The sequence below is a fragment of the Heptranchias perlo genome, chromosome 7, assembly GCF_035084215.1.
Source record: "Heptranchias perlo isolate sHepPer1 chromosome 7, sHepPer1.hap1, whole genome shotgun sequence".
NCBI classification, from domain to species: Eukaryota; Metazoa; Chordata; class Chondrichthyes; order Hexanchiformes; family Hexanchidae; genus Heptranchias; species Heptranchias perlo.
In genome coordinates this window covers 76,961,140-76,981,710 of record NC_090331.1, presented here as the reverse complement: position 1 = coordinate 76,981,710, position 20,571 = coordinate 76,961,140, and the positions used below count along the sequence as shown (strand labels likewise).

The window sequence follows — 20,571 nt, the reverse complement described above, 5'->3', positions numbered from 1 at the left end:
CCCACACCCCTTCCCCCTCACCCTCTGGAATTGTGCACCAGCATGAATCATCCTTTTTCAGGGAGAGGGGGAGGGCAGAAATCAGGGGAAAAGGGGAAAAAAAATGAAAGATGCTTTCAAAGCATTGGGGATGATGGCAGGAACACACCTATGGTGCTTATAAGTTGGTGAGCTGCATTATCTTTCAGCCCTGCCAAAGCCAGAACTTGCCAAAGTTGCTGTCTTTTAAAAAGAGGAATATTCTAGCTGCAGTGCTCAGCACATTCTGTATGTAATGGGCTCTGTGTGCACAGCTCCAGCCGCTACAGAGAATCTCTGATAAAACCATTACCTTCTCCGTTCACCTTGGACTCCTCTGCCGTTACGTGAGATAGACTCTTCAGCGAGCTTTCATTCAAAGTGCTCTGTGAGTTCTCAGTGGGTGAGTCTACAGGAGCTGTGAAAAAGAAAGGAATATAAATGCTGTTTTAGCATTTTAGTCTTCATCGAAAAATGGCCACGTGTGTGAGAGAGAGGTCGTTTTAATATGTTACAGCTCTATTTATCTACATTGTACAACTCCACTGAAGTTTGGTCGCAGCCCAGAGATTGACTATAGGACTTTCCTGGTCTATATTAATCAGAATCATACAATACTATTAACCACTCAACCACTGGGGGGGCACTGATGCAGTCTTTAAGGGTGAACAGGCTGTTTGATTGCAGAGGCACTGATGAGAGCAGGAAAGGCTATTCTCTCAGAAAGAAACTGCAGCCAAATGGCTACTATCTCCCGTAAAAATATAGGAGATCTCTTAGGCAGTCATGTTGAGCATCATATGTCAGTGGAGGATATAAGCAGAGTATATATAAGGATATATTTATATATCAGGATATTTTACAATTTACTTTCGCATTGCCCAGATAATTTAATTTAACTACTTGAATTTGGTATTGACCACACAAATTAACCAAAGGATTTTCCCTTAAGTTTGATAAGAGTGTATTTAAAGGTTTTCCAGTTTTCTCCCTTACCCACTTGGCACATACTGGAGTATGGTTCCACAACTGTTTGACCGTCCAGTCCAGTACCTCACCCCAGTAGTGATTCTTCATGTGTGAGCCTGACCAGCAAGAGAAGGCTATTTGATCCTTTGTAAATGTCGTCAGGCTAATTGACCCATAGTGTCAGGCAGGCTGTTCGACCATAAGAGAGCATCCTCGCCAGCAATGACCCTATCCTCCACCAATGTCCATATATGTACTTCCCAGCAGAGTTCACAAAATAATAGTCAGGAACAGGAATCCTGGGCTGATTTGTTTGCTCTAACCCAGGGCACTGAGACCAATTGTAAGCATCTCAGCTGGCTCAGCATAGATGAGGGCTCAAATCTGGGACTTTCCTGGTCTGGGTGGCTCAGTATCACACCACATAGCATCTGGATATTTTTAAGAGTTAAAACCTCAGAAACATTTTTTCATCTAGTTCCCCAAAGTTAGACTTTTACTGTAATTTTCAGGTGGGCCCCAATTGCTCTGAGAGATTAACTGATTTACTCACTGACATTCTGACCATGCAGACTTTTTTACTGATGTCTTGGGGCAAAAGGGCTTAACTAGAACTGTAGGTCTGTATTTTAATATAGGACAAAAAAAATGGCTGCACCTACTCCCATTATCTGTCGCAGTCTTTTCTGTTGTCTCCACAGTTTCCGCCTCCAGCAGTGTGTCTATAAGGCAACAGAAAACAAACAGAAAAAATATTAAATTGAGGGAGATTCTACTTTACATTACTTCCAATACCCAACTCTTTACCACACATGGTATTGAACAGACAGTGACCATTTACCAATTAATTTTCCACGTCCGTTTTTATATCGTGCTTTTGCGCAGTAATGGCTCAAAATTTCTTTGCTATTGATATAAAAGTGCTCCTGAAGGGCTCTCTCTACCCGCATCCTGATACCTTAATGACTTTATCCAGTGAGTAGCTAAAGCATAAGGACCAAGAAGGTCCCTAATTTGATCCTTGGTCTCTGCTGAATTAGCTGATATCAGCTAAGGCATGCCACAATTGTCCACAGAGTCGCTGGATAATGAAGGGGACAACAAGGCCAGTGCTCCTGCTCGGCATCCAACAACCTCTACTGGAAGTGCATGCGTGTGAACTTTGGGTGAGGAGGGAACCGGACTTGGCTGTGATGCTCCCTGTGGAGGAGGGACATGGCTGTATTGAGGGGGGCGGAGGCGGGGAGGGAGTTAGGAAGTGCCTAATCGTGATGCTCTGGCCATCATGAGTGTGGGGCAGGCTCAATGGACCAGCTGGTCTTTTCCTGCCCGTCATTTTCGTATGTTTGTGTGTGGTTGGATAGGCTTTGGCCATCAGTCATAGTTTACATATGGAAAATTCTCCAGCAATAACATCCCTATACCCCAGTGAGCACAAAATTCATCCAAAAATGAAAACAACCTTCACAGAAGGATGTGAGTGAAGCCAGCCACAGCTATGTCATCCTTCTCAGAATGCACTGCTCAGAGGAGAAGCAGTGGCCTCCTCCGCTATGGTCAGTAAAAAGTGCAGCGTTCCAGCTGGATTTCTCCACAACACCTACGCGGTTCACGACACTTGGCTGAGGCTACCGCTAATGAGCAAACTGTGGAAAATTACAGGTTTTTTTTCATAGCGACCACATCTGCATTCATTGCAAAATCTTGGTGCACATCAGTCCAGTATAGTGAGCACGCTTATACCTACACTGGCAACCTAGCTTCAGCATAGTCAGTTAACACCACCTCCTCCAAGACCTGCCAAACTGGTGGTTCCGAGAGGGAGTGGCATTGCGCCAGCTCCCAGCATAACAGTTAGAGCCAAAAATACCGCAAAGAATCCAGATTATTAATATCGTCACACATTTTAAAAGCACCCTATAACTTTCCACTAACTTGGCTCGAATCCCTTGGGCTGCTTAATTTACCATGTGTAATGGGATGAAGTGTAAAGGGGATGAGCTGGGGAGCGCGGTAACGCTGGGAAAACCCGGCAAGGCCGGGGACGTTGGAGGCCCTGCCAATCTTAAATAATCTGCTGCAGGCTCTTGCCCGACAGCTGGCCAAATTGGCAGCCTGGCCGGTGGGCGGGAGCGGAAGTTTGAAGTAGGTGGCCGCAGCCAGGGATCCGTGGGAACGGTCACCGGCATTTAGTGGGAATTCTTACCGCAATCAAGGGGTCTGTCTGCGATCTGGGTGAGGGGGAGGAGCCCAGTGCAAGGGAGGCCCAAGGCTTCCTTGTGAGGCCTGGAGGAGATCTCCTGCACCACATGGAAAGCTGAAAAATGAATTTCAAACTTACCCTCTGGACCTCTTCGAGTCCACAATCCGGCTCCCGACAGGTTTGCCTGATGGGGACCCAACACTGTTCCCACTCAGACCTCAGGTTAAAATTACAAATCAGGTCCGAATGACATCATTTGATCTGATCTGCATAATTAAAGTAGGACCCCACTTCCTTCCTGCAGGTGTCCTGCTCGCCTGCTCAAAAGAGGAGGTTAATATCGGGACATGGAGGGAAAGAAGTGGGATCGGAAGGGGTAACTGGCTTGCGTTATTTTAACTGCCACCCTACACCGCCCCACCCCCGGCCCAGTTTCCACCAGGTGGGCACAGTTTATATTGGGGCCATGGTCTCTGCCCCATGAATGTTGCACAAGTGTTCCCCGGGAGTTGACCACAGGAAAGTCAGCCCCCTCACCACTGGTCCACAAGATGATGGGCTCGATATTAGGAGGGCTGCGGGTTCGCGGTGGGGGGGCTATTGGGCGCGTGGGTAACGCGCCCGGTGAAATCAGTCTGCCCCGCGCGCGATCGCAGCCTAATTGGATCCACTTACCTGTTCTTCCGGGTTCCCCGCTGCTGATCTGCGTGTCGGGCGGGCTGCGCATGCGCAGTAAGGTCTGTCAGCTGGAGGAGCTCTATTTAAAGGGACAGTCCTCCACTGACAGATGCTGCAACAAATAGGAAAAATTACAGCATGAAGCAGCCCAGGGGGAAGGCTGCTCCCAGGTTAATGATGCCTCACTCCAGGTATCATTGGATGGGGTGAGGAGGAGTGGGGGGGACAGAGATCTTCCCCCCGGCGGGCGGGAGGAAGCGGCCTGCCTCTGCCACCAAGAAGGCCTGGCTTGAGGTGGCAGAGGAGGTCACCTGCACCACCAACATATCACGCAACTGCATACAGTGCAGGAGGCGCTACTATGACCTAAGTAGGTCAGCCAAAGTGAGTACACTTACTCATTCCCCTACACTCCGTCTGCCACATCACCGCCCCCACCCCACATCTCCTTCTGCACTGTCAACACTACTCTGTCACATCACTCCTCACACCCACTCAAAGCTCATCTTACCTGCACTTACGCACCTCGCCAGTACTCATCCCACCACTACCACTCAACCCAATCCTCATACAATCTCATGGCTCTATCTCATACTCACCCTCTGATGCATCTCTTTCACGGTCAGCCTCACTCAACCTGCCACTACCTGTGCTCCAGCCACAGGGCATGCATCACATATGTGCAGTAGGCAGCATAAGGCAAACGTGTTGTGAGCATGAAGGGGATGCACAAGGGTGTTTGAGGGTTTGTCATGGTTTTAACTTATATTTAATTTCTGACCAACTCACATCACATATTTTATTGGCACCACTATTGCCACCACTTTGCGAATCTTGTCTGGTTTGTGCAATAATGCGCTTTCCTGAGGATCACAATGAAGACCCACACCTGATGCCACCCAGTGTGTCACTGCAGAGTGGGTGTAGGTGTATTTGCAGAGCACTTTTGTGCAGACGACTGAGAGACGTCGGCGATGTCCCCGGTGGCACCCTGGAAGGATGCGGAGGAGAAGTTGTTGAGGGCAGTGGTGACTTTGACAGCGACAGGTAAGAAGATGGTGCTCGGGCCAGCCGGGGGCAGCTCAGCATGACGGAAGCTGCAGATGTCCACGACTACATGTCAAGTGACTCTGAGCCTCCGTGTGCACTGCTGCTCAGAGAGGTCCAGGAAGCTGAGCCTCGGTTTGTGGACCCTGTGGCGTGGGTACTGCCCTCTGCGAAGCCTCTCTCTCTGCGGTTGCCCTCCCTCCTGCTGTGCAGGTGGATGTGTCACAGCACTGTGTTGTGGAGCTCCACGTGACAGAGGTGGACGGCTTGGCCGGCGAGGCTGGTGATGCTGTTCGCCCTTCGAGGAGGTCAGGACTGCAGCTATGGCGGCCCCCATCCGCAAGATGTACATCTGAGGGGGTCCGCAAGGTAGGTACATGTCTCTGGACCCCAGGGTAAGTGTGCAAGTTGGTGAATTTTATATTTGTTTTCTTTATTGTCACATGTTAACATAAAAATTAAAACAACTGATTTGGGATTGTGGGTCTGTGCAGATTCATTTAAATTTGTTATGTCAAAAGTGCATCATGCCATTGGTTAAGTCTTCCTATCTGAATTATTTAGTCCCATTAGTGAATCTATGCATTGGTGTCATTCACACGTACCTTCAGACTCATCTCTGTGTTCCGGGCACACCACTTTCTCCAAGTCTGGTTCAATACCTAAAAGTAGAGCGGATAAATGACAGCAGCAATAACATCAATTTATTTTTTACCACTTCTGTAAGGCAAAGGCAGTCAAAAATATATCTGATTGCATCGTCTCCCTCTTAAGTAGCTCAGTCATAGGTTCGACTAATTCTTCCACCCAGTTGCAGGAACGTTTCAATTACTGCTCTCATAATGGCATTCTCTCCTGAAGATGCTGACTATGGCTCGGATACAATTCCACAACTGTGAGAAGCCTTCATGTACTTCACCCAACTGGCCATTCATCATGTGAAAGCCAACACTGTGAGTATCAGCAAGCTGTTTGACCAGGGAAGCACCACAGCAAAGACTGATACTATCCTCACCTGACATCTGACACTCATTCTCCAGGCTCACAGGTGAGAATGATCACATAGACAAGGATCGCCAAAGCGCCATGGAACTATACCCCAGCATGAATCTTGCCTTCAATAGGAGAAGGAAGAAAATTGAGAGAAATTTGTACGACTGTTGGCCCATTTTTTTCTGATTATGCTTTTGTGAAGAGCCTTGGGATGTTTTTCTGTGTTAAAGGTGCTATATAAATGAATGCTGTTGTCATTGTATACGGCCATCATTTCTAACTTTGATCAATGTTAATGAGATTTACAAGATGGTGAACCAAGAAGAGCAAGTACAGTGTGCTCATGCTTGTTATACTCCGGACCCTAAGACAGTTGATATAAAAATCCTAATTTTCATCTTATTGCCGTTTTATCATATTAAAGACCACATTAGTGGATCTCAGGATAAGGAAGGTGATAGACCTTCAAACTAGACATCCAGCAGATAAAATAAAGTTCTTAATAAGGGGTCTTTCATTCTCTGGTTAAGCAAGATGGGTTTGCCCAACAATGACAAAGATTCACTCATTTGCTGTTTTAAAAGAGACACAGGCCTAGAAAATACTTGGGGGGCACCCCCCACTAGTTCCAGGAGCTCCCTCCCCATGCCCTGCAATCTTTGACAAGGCCACCAAAGATTTCCGGCTCTGGGACGGGGCCTCCACAAGCAGACCTTTGCTGGTTTGGGGGTGCATCTACAGCATCCCTCCCACCATCAATCCTGGAAAAAACACTGGCCATTCAGGTGGAGGTGGGATGCCAGTCTCCCCCGAAAAAGGAACCTAGTCGCCCCCGTGGACCCCTGTGAATGTAAATTTGCTTTGAAATGCAAACCCACCCCCCCCCCCAATCTTCAGGGAGAGGGGGTTCAGGCCCCAACCCTTACCCAGGTGGACCCCGCTTCTGCCTGGTACGCTTGCTGAGACCAGATCTGTGCCAGATCCCAACTAAGGACCTAGGAGCAGGATCTTCCAACGTAGGGAATCCCCGTGCCTCCTTACATTGATGGATCCACCCCCACAAGGGCATATAGGAAACTCGTTCAAGGCTGGAACCCAGTGTATCAGTGAGAGTCCATCGGAATGGAAAAGCAATTACAGGGCCACAGCCTTCATGACAATGCTCAGAATACTCCTTCTTTCCATTTGTTTGCAATGTCTCTCATGTTCAAACTCATCAACCCACAATTTGCTGTAGCAAGGCAACGAACAGCATCTGCCGTTAGTTAGAATTGCCCTTGCCCATTTAATCTCGAAGATATTTCGCACAGCAAGTTGCTAGAAGTGCGAGATGGAAACAGCGCAGCGAGGGAAACCGGGCATCTGGGACCTGTGTGAACAGGGCAAGCAACTGTGTATCTCCTTAACCAATCAGATTGAAAGATTGTGAAATTAACAGCGCAAGGGCTGAGAAGGAAGTGTAAGTTAGAGTGGGTGAATTCAATGTCAAATCAGGTACAGGGAAAGAAATAAAGAGAGGGACAGAAAGATTGGGTTAAGAGAGACAGAAAAAAGAGACAAAAAGGAAAAGTAAAAAAAATCTGATGTAATTTTTTTTTAAACTCCAAAAACAATTAAAACCTGAAGGAATGACACTCCACACTTGTAATAGTGAACTTTCAGTGCCAGAGAGGTTGACTGGCAGTAATTAACACTTACCACATCGTTAAAAGGGTATTTAGATGGAAATGGGCAAGACTTAACTCTCTGTGGCGAGTTTAGCTCGTATCCACAGCGCAAATACAGCAACTTCATACCGTTCTATGCATTTCAATGGTGAGGCAAACAGCGAGATGCCGTTTTCGTGAAGCTAATGGCGGAGCGGCACATCTCGGACAACAACTTGTGGATTTCTGCGTTTAACCATGCATCTGCTCCAGCCTGAAGTTGCTGTAGCATTTGTAGTATAAATAATGGTGAACGCCATTAGCCTCATGGTTATTTTGACAGCAAATTCTGGGCCATAATTGTCGCACCAGCATAGAATGCATCAAAGTGAAATCGGTGCACAGCTCCCCAGGTCTCTTCCCTCCTCAAGTGGTTCTTCTCACACTTTCTCATGAGGGCAGTGCCTCCTTACAACACACATCTGGATCTCCTCCCCAGGTAAGATATTGGTCTACGTACACAGCAGGTCACCATTGGATTATCCAATCGACAAATCAAGCACAGAATTCCAAATTATCTGACTGGGCCAGACTTTGTGTTTTGTGTTTACCATCGTTCCACTCGTGACACAAATGTTATAAAATATTTACATTTTTAAGGTTTAAAACGACATTGCGTGAAAAGCTTAGAGATATTTTTTTCATGGTTTTCCTTTGGAGAAAAAACACATATTATACCATTGGCCCAGAGTCCACATGCAAAGTATAAGATCGATCACCCAATTAATTCACTTCATGCTCTTTTGGGTAACAATTAAACCAATGCAGCAATATAGCTATATTACTTAGATGGCACTGTCTTGACCTCAAGCTCAAATTCAAGTCTTGGTTGAAGTTTAAAGTTGACTACTGTCTGTGGATGGGTTTATTTTGTTTTATTTGCTGCCCGATGGCCCACCACTGAAATATAGACACTGGTCTTTCACCTCTGAGTCCTCGATTCAAATCTAATCTAGAATGATGAGAATGAAAGTGTTGTCTGTTCACTGGCGGTAAAGGTCCTGTGTGAAATGAGTTTGGACAGGCTCAACCCAGTTCCTCACAGGCATGGGCACACAGCACAAAACTGCCTCCAATTTTCATGATTTGGCATTGAATTGTTAACCTTGTTTGGAGATGCAATTGGATAGCTGGCATGGGAGATGGATAAGTGTCATATTGGTGGCATGATGGTGGTGAGGTTGGGCCTTAGACACATTGGTCATGATTTTTACTCGGAGCCGGGTACCCCATGTGTTGGCAGATATTCGCGTGGGGAACCTGGAAGCGATTGCAACTCCTTTGAAGGTGAGTATTTGAGCTTCTGGGTTTCCCATGCGGCAGGCAGCCAGATTGACAGGTTGGCTGCCTGTCGGCAGTGAAAGGAGCTGCAAATCAGAGAGGGGTGCGGTAGGGAGAGAGAGAGATCATCGGCATTGCAAAAAATCAAACGGAAGGGGAGGAGGTGGGACGTCATGGATGATATCAGGGGATCTAGCCAGCATCGGGGACGGGGAGGGGGGTGAGGGGGGTCAGCCAGCGTGACATCAGTGGGGGGGGGGGGGGTTCAGCCAGCGTCGGAGATCAGAGGGGGGTCAACCAGTGTCAGAGATCGGGGGGGAGGTGTCCAGCATCGGGGTGGGGGGGAGGGTCGGCCGATCGCGGGGTTCCTTTCGGCCAGGTGAGCTTGTTGGGACTGGGAGAAGCTCTCCTGCTCCTCCAGGCCCACAAGTAGTGCAATAAAGGCACTCACCTCATGGATCCAGCCCTTCCCGCCTGCTTTCATCTGACATGAATTGGAAGCGATGGGATACCCTAAACAGGTAAGGTTAAATTCATTAAGTTTTCCAATACACAAAGAATTAAATACCTCAAGTATTTCAATGAGGTACATTGCTCCTTTAAGTATCGGCCTGCCGACTTTAAGTGGGCGGGATTTCCTGGTGTCTGCTATACACACGCATACAAACCTGCCTGGGTTAGACCCAGAAGTGGGCACGTTGGAGCCGGGATGTGGTCCCGCTCCAAAAAGTTATTATTTTAACCTTTCACCCGCCCCCAACCCACCCGTTCTTGGGGGTTAAAATTATCCTCATTGTTGGGACAGAGCAGAGGGCACATTGCTCTGTATCTAACCATGCTATAATAGATGTAGAGGTGCTTGATACTAACACTGGGTGCCCCAAATGGTAAAGCACTGACATCAATCATCTTCATGAGCACAAATCCACAATAAAAGCTGGTTGCTTCAGAAATTAATCTCAAAATTCGGAATAGGCTCTACTCATGTTCTTTTGCAGGAAATACAATAATGACCCAACACTGTCACGCCCATCAAAGTGAAGGCAAAGAAACTAAACTGCTCTCCTTCAAAAATTCTGAAGGACACGTGTCTGAGGAGGAAATTTTTTTAAATAAATTGGTTCTAGATCTGGTAGTGTCAGAACAGCAGAATTCTCAGGAATTTCACAAAGGCGATTTTTTTACATTAAGAAACTAAGCTGATGGTCCAAGATACATAAGGCAGGACACCACCATAGTTGAAAAGAATAAAAAATAAGTCAAGGTAAATCCGAAACTAGTTGACCTTAGGCTTGGGTTTTAAAGTCTGAAAGTTATAGGAGGAAGGAAATCCTGAAGGAGGAAATGAGTTATCACAGCTTTGAAACCCTGGGAAAGAATGAATTAGGGTTGGAAATTGTGTGATGAGTTTTGATTTCAGTATAGATGAGCAAGAGTGTTGGGTGAATTATTTGGCTCTTAGAAGAGACTAGAGATAAATGTTCAGAGAATCACTGACCATATTATCAAACAGAAAGGCAAGAAAGGTTGTGATGGAGAGACAGGTTGGAGGTTGAAGTGAGAAGTGGATCACCTACCAGGTGACCAGTTTTCCTTTTTAAATTTGCATTAGTTTGCATAAAAAGGTAAGGCTTCAGAAATTCAGGTAGACTAGATTGACCAGATCTACGTATCTATCAGCCCTTCCCTCCTTTATAACCGCAGATTGACCCTTACCTTGAACAATCCCATCTGCTCCTATATTTATATCCCCAAATACAAAGTGGATCTTCTCCATAGCTTGGGTCTGATTGGAGGAGCCATGCAAGGCATTCTGCAAGATGTTCTTTGCAAACTTGGCTCGTAGAGAGTCTGGTGCTATTTGTTTGGCTTCCTCAGGATCTGTAGGACCCATTAAACTTCTCCACTCTTCCACTGCATTCTCTTTACTCAGAATCATCATCAACGATGGACCTCTGCAGAAGGTGGAGAAAGGATAGGAATTTATTGCCGGTGTTAAATCAACTTTAGTCTATCTTTCAGAAAGAAGCATGATTTCTTACCTGAGCTAAAGGTGGCTCTTGGCAGCTGGCTGGCTCAATGTAAATGAGGCCCAAGGCCTAATGTCGGTGGCTCCTCGGGCCTCACTATTCAGGCACAGGAATCATTTATTGTTTGACTGCTAAATGCATCACAACCGAGCCTCAACAACTCTTCACTCAATGTCCACAAACAGTAACTTCCATCAGGGGTCAGTAGACAGTAGCAGGAACCCTGGCCAAATTTTCCCTTCCCTGAGGCCAACCTTTGCCGCTACAACTGCCACAGCTGAGATCAAACCTGATACCTTCTTAGTCTATGCAAGTTTTGTTTTTAAAGGATAAGGAATATTTTGTTGCTAAATTCATCCAACCAACTCTGAATCCAAATTTATATTCATGCGAATATCCAGCACTGAGGGACACCGTGATGTGCAGTGAGTCATTCCAAGAAAAAAAATGGCTACCAGGCTTGACTCCAAAATTAAAGGCCGTATCATCAAGGCCAGCTAAAATTATGACCACCGTTGCCATCCCTTTGATCCCTTTTCTGTCAAAATATATTCTTTGATACATAGGAACATAGGAACAGGAGTAGGTCATTTAGCCCCTCGAGCCTGTTCCGCCATTCAATGAGATCATGGCTGATCTGTAACCTAACTCCATTTACCCGCTTTAGCCCCATATCCCTTAATATCTTTGGTTAACAAAAATCTATCATTCCCAGATTTAAAATGAACAATTGAGCTAGTATCAACTGCCATTTGTGGAAGAGAATTCCAAACTTCTACCACCCTTTCCGTGTAGAAGTGTTTCCTAAGTTCACTCCTGAAAATCCTGGCTCTAATTTTTAGGCTATGTCCCCTAGTCCAAGACTCCCCAACCAGCGGAAATAGTTTCTCTCTATCTACCCTATCCTTCCCTTTAATATCTTGAAAATTTCAATCCAATCACCCCTTAATCTTCTGAATTCAAGGGAATACAACCCTAGTTTGTGTAATCTCACCTCGTAATTTAACCCTTGGAGTTCAGCTTTCATATTAGTAAATCTACGCTGCTTTCCCTCCAAGGCCAATATATCCTTCATAAGGTACGGTGCCCAGAACTGCTCACAGTACTCCAGGTGTGGTCTAACCAGGGGTTTGTATAGCTGTAGCATAACTTCTACCCCCTTGTAATCTAGTCCTCTAGGTATAAAGGCCAGCATTCCAGTAGCTTTTTTGATTATTTTCTGCACCTTGGAGGAATTGTTGAACAGTAGGAAAGAATTAAATGATTATACAAACACACACGCAAACACAAACACAGAAGATATACTGGGAGTTAATTGTGATGTCCACTGCTGTTGATTCACCTCCTTTGCACTGTAAGAATCAGCGAATCCATCGAAGTATGGGGCATGGGTACATCAGTGTAGAGGTTATGGTACTGGACTATGATTTCAAATCTCATCATGTCATGTTGTGAAATTCAATTAATTAATTCTGATAATCTGTGAATTAGTACCAGAAGAAATAACTTTGAAATCTCCCAAATTGTTGCAAAAGCCCAACTTGTTCATTAATGTTCTTTAGGGAAGGGAATTGCCACACCTACCCAGTTTGGCCTGCATGTGATTGCAGTCCACACTATATAGTTGGCTCTTAATGCTCTCATGGCGACTAGGGATGGGCAGTAAATGCTGCCATGTCAGCGTCACCCACATCTTAAGAAACAATTTTTTAAAAAGTAGCTAAGAATATAAGAATAATCAAGGGTGAGAGAAAGCTATTGGCCTATCAAACTCGTCTCCCTAGTACCCGCATCCAATTGCATTTTGAACATCTAATTATATCTTTGTCTCTATTGACATTGCCTGGCAGGTTATTCCAAACATTTATCATCCTTTGAGTATAAAAATCCCTTTCTAATATCTCTTTTAAGTTTAATCCCCCCTCCCCGCAGCAGTGTGAAGGATATAAAAGGATACAGGGAACAGGCAGGGAAATGGGAATGAAGTAAATAGCTCCAGTTGATGAGCTAACACCAACTCAGACACAGTGGCTGAATGGCCTCCTTCTGTGCTGTAATTTATATAATTTTATGATGTCAGAGAACACAGTTTACATGGTCAAAAATAAAACCAACAGAAATAAGCAGAAAACATTCAATCAAATCATAGTTTAATTTTAACTATTCTATTGACCTTAACTGTCCATTACTTTTTGTTGCCAACCACATTTACAGCTTGGCTCCAAATTTGTTTCCTTTGGATGACTTGTCTGTTTGCTACAAGGATAGAAGCCAAAAGCTTAAATGATTTTCTCAGTACTGCACGTAATTCAATATCTGCAATGTGCACGTGGAATTCTGTTGCTGAGCTAGCCTTTGGAGACCAAGTCAGCTATAACTAAAGCCAGAATTGGCTCCAGTAGTCAGTTTGCCTGCTTGAGGGGCTGTGTGGTGAGGATTAGAATTAGAAAATCAAGAGGCTAAATGATCAATACCACTTACTGAGACATGTAGTCAACCAGCTGGTCGAAGAATGGTTTGCCTTTGTGTTCCTTGTAGAACTCTTCTGCCATCTCCCTGCTTAGTGTTTTCTCGTCCATCTGTGATATAACAAAGCCTCCTTCTTCAATCTTCTGTACAATCTCATCTGTTAAAATCCAAACCAAATGCACACAAAATGTTTAGCAGTTCGGCCAATGCTGGGTCTATCTTAATCCGAAAGGATGCAAGAATAGCTGGTGAGAGGAAGAGAAATGTCACAATGGTGCAGTGAATGTTTGTGTGGGATAAGAAACCAGAATGTCAAAAATGAGAAAACACTGTAATTTCTTTTTGATCCTTTAGGATAGAAGTTACTCTGAGCACTATTTTTAATGTTTTAGTTAAGAAGCTCACAAGAATTTCCTAAATGCATCATCTCAAAAGTTTTTCGACTGTTACGGGGTAATTGGGTTAAAACATAGGTAAACGTAATTGTGTATAAACTCCAGGTCTATTCAGCAGTGACCATTTGTAATGCACTGAACTAAAAATCCTCATCCTTGTTTACAATTCCCCCATGGTCTTGCCCCATCCCACCTTTGCAATTTCCTCCAGCTAACCGTGCTTGCCCAAACCCTCTGCGCTTCTTAGCTTCCCTTGCTCTGTTCCCCCAATGATGGCACAGCCTTCATCCCTCTGGGTTCTACACAATGGAACAGTCTCCCCAGATCCCTCTGCCTTGCTACCTCTCTCTCCACCTTCAAAGGCCTCCTCAAAATCTACCTCTTTGACCATTCTTTCAGTCATTTTTTTTCTCCTGCTTGATATGCACTCTGCCTTTGTGAAACGTCTTGGAATGCTTATTATATTAAAGGAGCTGTATAATTGCAAGTTATTGTTGTTTGAGTTCACTATTAATATTACTGTGATCCCAACAGGCCTGCAGTGATTGTGTACATAGACTATTTGATCATACCTCTATATTACTATACTGTCTATACTTCCCCAATTTACCTCTGTGTTCGTCCAGAGCATCAGGTTTGATGACAGCCAGAGTGTGCTGCCTTGAGAAGAAGAATTTCAGCTCTTTTTCTGCTTCCTGTGGCGTGCCACTACCGTGCAACTGGTTGATTGGAATAGTTTCCACTGCAAACTGTGCCCGTAGACTACAGAAGGAATGAAACAAGTACATCAAATAGAACAACACAAACCCTCCTAGCAGGAATTTCAGAAGTATTTTAGGAAAGTCTTCTATTAGAAAAATTCGAGACTTGTTAAAGATTTCCAAGTGATCACATCAGATTCACAGAGCTAACCTCCTTCTGCAAAGTTGTAACCAGCATTCCCAGGTCAAATATAACAATAAGATGCAGGGTGAAACTCCATCTATACTGCTCTATCCACCACTCCTAGGTCCAATATAGCTTGATGGCTGGGGCAGGTACGTACAAGTCAATAAACAAACAAAACGGTATCACTAGCCTTTATGGAGTGGGCTGAGTGGCACAGCTTATCGGTAGATTGGAAAGATTTTGGATTCAACACTAGTGCTTATATTTTCATGGCTGGCACTGCCTCCCGAAGTGCCAGCTAAACAATCTCATTCGATAGCCTCCGAACTTCCAAAGACAACAGTGTCACCCCATTTACATTACAGTGCTGCTGACAAAGTCAGGGCTGCCATCACCGGCACCGTTCCCCATCAGGAGCGCTCGTTGGCGGATTCACCCCGACAAAGTGGGGAAACCTGCTTTATGCTCACGCTGACTTTTTTCACTAACATTAGTGAATGGAAGAAGAGCTGCCTGATTGTTAGTGCTTTTTTTTCTCTCTTTTTACTTCTCTCTTTTTTACAAAGAAAATGCAGGAGAAACTTGATGAGAGATTTTAGCGTATTAATGGATACTGATACATTTTCAAAATGGCTATAAGAACTACACATTCTGCACAAATAAAGCATTTCTTTGGCAAAATACAGTGGATGCTGGAAATCTGAAATAAAAGCAGAAAGTGCTAGAGAAGCTCAGCAAGTGAGGCAGCATCTGTGGAGAAAGAAACGGAGTTAATGTTTCAGGCCAATGATCTTTCGTCAGAACTGGAAGATATTAAAAGAGTTAAAGTTGTTCAAAAGTTGCTCAAAATCTATAACTCTTTTAATATCTTCCAGTTCTGACGAAAGGTCTTCGACCTGAAAAGTTAACGCTGTTTCTTTCTCTACAGGTGCTGCCTGACTTACTGAGCTTTTCCAGCATTTTCTGTTTTTATTTATTTAAAGCATTTCTTTGATCCAACACACAAAATACATTCAAAGAGGATTTGACAATGTTTTTTAAGGAATATGCTATTTATTTTTCCCTCCAGTTTTCTCCCCTTTATGCTTCCCTTCTGAAGGCAGCAACATGTGCTGAGATGCTGCTCCATGTGTACAGACACCCCTTCAGCGTCTTGCCAAGCGGCCTTTCTTCATGTGTGGGCCTAGACAATGACTGTCGGCAGGCTATTTGACCGTCATTGTCTGGGCTTATTGGCTAGTCTGTCCTCACCCAGCCACCTCGCACGTGCACTTTTAAGCAAGGGTCATGTGTCAGTAATCAGGACCGAAAAACTTGTCAGATTTTGTTCCGTCCTGTCCCTAGCCTAGGAACACAGAGGCCAATTTTAGCACCTCTGTTATCAGTACCCTGGCCGAGATCAGCTGTTTCCATACAGACTGTAAATCTAACCTAGAACCTCATGTATTTCTCAGCACTACACCAGGTAGTGAATCTGCCCACTGAGCCATCAGGGGAACTGACAATTCATTCTTATCAAGCAACTGAAGCAGCAGAGTACAATATTGTGCAGACATAAATGTTCTTGCCTAACTTTTGAAAATGAACACACTCTCAGAGACTACATAGAAAACCCTGCAGGTAATTTAAGGGACAAACCTTTCAGGGGCTTCCTCTTTTGCCTGAGTCACATCCTTGGGTCCGAGCAGATTCCTCCAGTGTTCAACTGCATTTTTGCTAGCAAGAGCCAAGGCCAACACAGGCCCACTGCAATAAAATTCAGATTAACTAATTCCAGTTCTAAATTGCCTGAGCGGAACCGCTGGCCAACTAAGCCCCATATCCCAGAAACAGTCATTTCCATGGCTGGAGTGGGCTGCCAGCACCTGCAAGGGTACTTCAATAGCATCTGCCCTGATCCACCCTTTCAAGGTGGAATGGCCCACAGCTGCTCCGCCTGAGGTCCCACTAGGTCCAATAGAGCCCAAGAAAAACAGAGAACTTTTTCTCCAAAAGAACCCATTTAGCCTCCAGACGACTTAATCAATCCCTTTCAGGACTAATTACCTTAGTATTGTAAAGGTTTGGGGCATTTCAGAATGCCTCAAAGGGACACACGCCTACACTCTGAAGCTTTTTTTTAATGGCATATAGGACAGAATTTCTCAGAAAAGACCAGGGACTCCCTGACACACTCTCTTGATGTAGGAGGGAGGCGGAGGATCCAGCATGGCCCCTTTCTACCGACTTTCTGCCCGAGCAATTGTGGGGTACTGAGATATCAAAGTATTTCCTCCACCAAAGGATCATAGGGCAGTATCTACAACAAACATTTACGTTGCTATGAAATCATCAATCATAGAAGAAGATAACTTTATTGAATTATTCCATAAACCCTAAATTTCAATCAGGTAAACTCAGGCACCATTTGTTTGTATGTTGAAGTAGTTGGAGGCAGTCTGGGAGCAGACGTATTTTATAGAACACGGCCTTACACGATATTATGAAGTTCTGCTCCAGCGACATCAAAAATGGATGAACGGTGCCCTCCTATCCACTGTTCCTCATCATTTTACATCAGGTGGAATTGTATACTTTCAAATTGCTTTTAAGCTATGACACACTGTAACAAAGGACACCAATAGGAGGACAATATCTTCCTAACACTCATCATTATGGAGCCATTCAGTGGGATATGCATTGACTTAAACACATCAGTTGGTATTATAACAATAAGAACTTGTATTTATAGAGAGTCTTCAATGTAATAAAATTTCCCACGGTATGGGAATTGGCCAGAGGCATTGTCAAAAAGGTGGGTTTTGATAAAGGTTTTTAAAGGAGACGAGGGAAGTAGTAAGATGAAAAAGAGATTTCGAGAGATAGCTCTAAAGGGCTGGTCCAAGATGGCTGATAGCTCTACCACTTAATGAGGAACACACAGGAAGGAGCCCAGAGGCGGAGGACCAATGGCACATTTTGGTACATAGAATTGGAGGAGATTGTAGCAGTAGGATGGGGTGTGGCCATGGAGGGATTTGTAAACGAGGACAAGGATTTTGAATTTGGTACTTTGGCAACCAGCCAGCCAATGGAAGTAAGTGAGAACAATGGTGATGGATGAGGGACAGGATGCTGGCTGCAGAGATTTGGACAAGTCGGAGTTTGATAGGGAAGACTTCAGATGAGCAGCAAGGAGAGTGTCGAAGAAGTTGTATTTTTAGGTAACGGAAGCATGGATAAAGGGATGCAATGGTGGAAATAGGGGGAACGGTCAGCAATGCCGTGGAAGCAGAAATAGGTTTATAATTTAACAGTTTTGATAGCATACTGCATTTATTATAGTCAACTGGCTACCAATTGGCCATTAAATCGCTTGCTTCCTGCAAGTGATTTAATGGCCAAAAGTCTTCTATCCATCAGCCAAACATTTGGTCAAATTGGCCACCATACCAACTGTGTGCACAATAGATTCACTAATGTACAACTGCCCTGTGAGACTACCTAAGGGATTCTGTAATACACTACAGCCCCTAAACCTACTCAAGGGCTATAAGATAATGGACTGGAATTGGTACCTGGTCATGTTCTGAAGGAGTGCTGGGAAGTAGTCTTCCTCTATATGCTCTCTGTAAAATTCATAAATCTGTTGCTCTGTCAGCAAGACCTCCTTCTGCATGGCTATCATAAAGCCAGCCTCTGTAATCTTCTGCAGGATATCATCTGCATGTCAGGGATAAAGGATTAATATTAGACAGATTAGCATGGACCGTGTAGAATGACAAACATTTAGGGATTATAATGCCTGAGAGGTTGATTAGTTTTAGAATTGAAGTCTGTTCATGTCAAGACCAAGCTTGATGTTATAATGCATTTAGTTATGTAGTACAATTCCTGTGTTTTCACCGAGCAATGGTGTGCCAGGTTAGACTCTTTTGGAAGCAGAAAGGTTGTGTGTCTTCAGTATTTTGGATTTATTATTTGATTGAAGTCCCCTCCTCTCCCTTAATTTTATTGGATTCAGGTTCATCTCCATAAAGATCCCTTATTGTACAAGGCTATGAGTCCATGGTTATATACAGAGGTGTTTATGGTACAGTGCTAAGGAAATGGTTCTCACCTTTTTTCTCCTTTAAGATATCCGGCCTGATTAGAGCCAGGGTCTTCTCCACCCTCTCGTCTTGCCGAGCCTGATGCTGGGCCTCAGAAAAAGCTCCAAAGTTGGGGAAGAAGAAGGCAAGCTCTCTGCTGGCCTGATCCTTGTTATCACTTCCATGAATTGCATTGAATATATTTTCAGTACCATACTGAGCTCGGAGGCTTTGGAAGAAAATCCATTAAGAATTAGAAAGCACTCAGGAAACCAAATGAAAGCCTTCCATAACTTCAATGTAACTATTAAAAGCAGTTAAACAGCTGATAGTTAGCACACATAAAACTTGCCATAAATATTGCTGTCTTTTGTTTTGAGCACTTTTATTTTATTTATACTTGAGGGTGAGTTGACCTCTTTTTAAGGTATTCTCTCCCCTTCTCCAGATCTCTCTTCACTATTCATTAAATCATGAATGAGAATCTGAGTGATCTGCTCCCAATCCGCTGTCAAACGCTTCATCACAAAATAGAGAGGGCTGTATATATATATATACATATATAGCGCTGGAATGCTTTGGCTAGATTTATTCAAGTTGCTACATTGGTCAAACCACAGCAGTTGGTTGAACAATGCTTGGGACATGCCATTGTCCTTCAGTACCTTTCAGGTTGCTCCTGCTTTGCAACTTCTACATCAGTTGGACCGATAAACTCTCTCCATAATGGTATGACATCATCTGTTCCCTCGGGTTTGGATATGATTAGAACACGGCAAGGCCCACTGGACATGAACCGAATAAGCTCCTCAAAATTAGACTATAATGTCGAGAACAAACAATCAGTGCTGGAAAATCAAAAAGCGTTATTAGAATTACTATGTTTGTATTGTATATTGTTTTATGGCATGGTATTTTCTACTTTCTTCTCTCCTTCAGGTTTCCATAGCTACATGCCTAAGGTGATAGACAGGTGACTAGCTTTCAGGTCCCTGCTAGATACTAGGCCTCTGTCACTGTCATTCTGAAACAAGTCATAAGGAGGTGCACAAGAGTGGTGCACTATCCATTTTTTTCTACTTCCATACAGAGAGGGGGCTGCCCCTTGCTTGGCACCTCATCCTGGCTGGTAGACAGAGAGTAGGGATAATGGGCAGGTACTCAAATTGGCAGGTTGTGATTAATGGTGTCCCACAGGGATCTGTGTTGGGGCCTCAACTATTCATTGTATTCATTAACGACTTAGATGATGGGATAGAGAGTCACATATCCAAGTTTGCCGATGACACAAAGATAGGCAGCATTGTAAGCAGTGTAGATGGAAGCATAAAATTACAGAGAGATATTAATAGATTAAGTGAATGGGCAAAACTGTGGCAAATGGATTTCAATGTAGGTAAGTGTGAGGTCATCCACTTTGGACCTAAAAAGGATAGAATCAGAGTACTTTCTAAATGGTGAAAAGCTCGAAACAGTGGAGGTCAAAAGAGACTTAGGGGTTCATGTACATAGATCATTAAAATGTCATAGGCAGGTACAGAAAATAATCAAAAAGGCTAATGGAATGCTGGCTTTTATATCTAGAGGACTAGAATACAAAGTGGCAGAAGTTATGCTACAGCTATACAAAGCCCTGGTTAGACCACACTTGGAGTACTGTGTTCAGTTCTGGGCACCACACCTTAGGAAGGATATATTGGCCTTGGAGGGAGTGCAGCGTAGATTTACTAGAATGATACTTGGACTCCAAAGATTAAATTAAGAGGAGAGATTACACAAACTAGGGTTTTATTCCATGGAATTTAGAAGGTTAAGGAGTGACTT

General features: G+C 44.2%; 1 protein-coding gene across 2 annotated transcripts in view; it reads right to left on the bottom strand.

The window, feature by feature from the left end:
- The window catches only part of LOC137323885 (thioredoxin domain-containing protein 6-like), a 51,875-nt gene that overhangs the window by 8,641 nt on the left and 22,663 nt on the right, over nucleotides 1-20,571 (bottom strand). The window contains exons 11-20 of one of the 2 annotated variants that reach the window (XM_067987932.1): nucleotides 19,413-19,567; nucleotides 18,777-18,976; nucleotides 18,235-18,379; nucleotides 16,316-16,423; nucleotides 14,400-14,551; nucleotides 13,407-13,551; nucleotides 10,612-10,850; nucleotides 5,521-5,577; nucleotides 1,650-1,709; nucleotides 332-436 (exon numbers count right to left, since the gene is read on the bottom strand). In XM_067987932.1, coding sequence (XP_067844033.1) covers nucleotides 332-436; nucleotides 1,650-1,709; nucleotides 5,521-5,577; nucleotides 10,612-10,850; nucleotides 13,407-13,551; nucleotides 14,400-14,551; nucleotides 16,316-16,423; nucleotides 18,235-18,379; nucleotides 18,777-18,976; nucleotides 19,413-19,567 — 1,366 coding nt within the window. Of the gene's footprint in view, nucleotides 1-302; nucleotides 437-1,649; nucleotides 1,710-5,520; nucleotides 5,578-10,611; nucleotides 10,851-13,406; nucleotides 13,552-14,399; nucleotides 14,552-16,315; nucleotides 16,424-18,234; nucleotides 18,380-18,776; nucleotides 18,977-19,412; nucleotides 19,568-20,571 lie in introns of those variants that run through there. The other variant, XM_067987931.1, reaches the window with a different exon arrangement.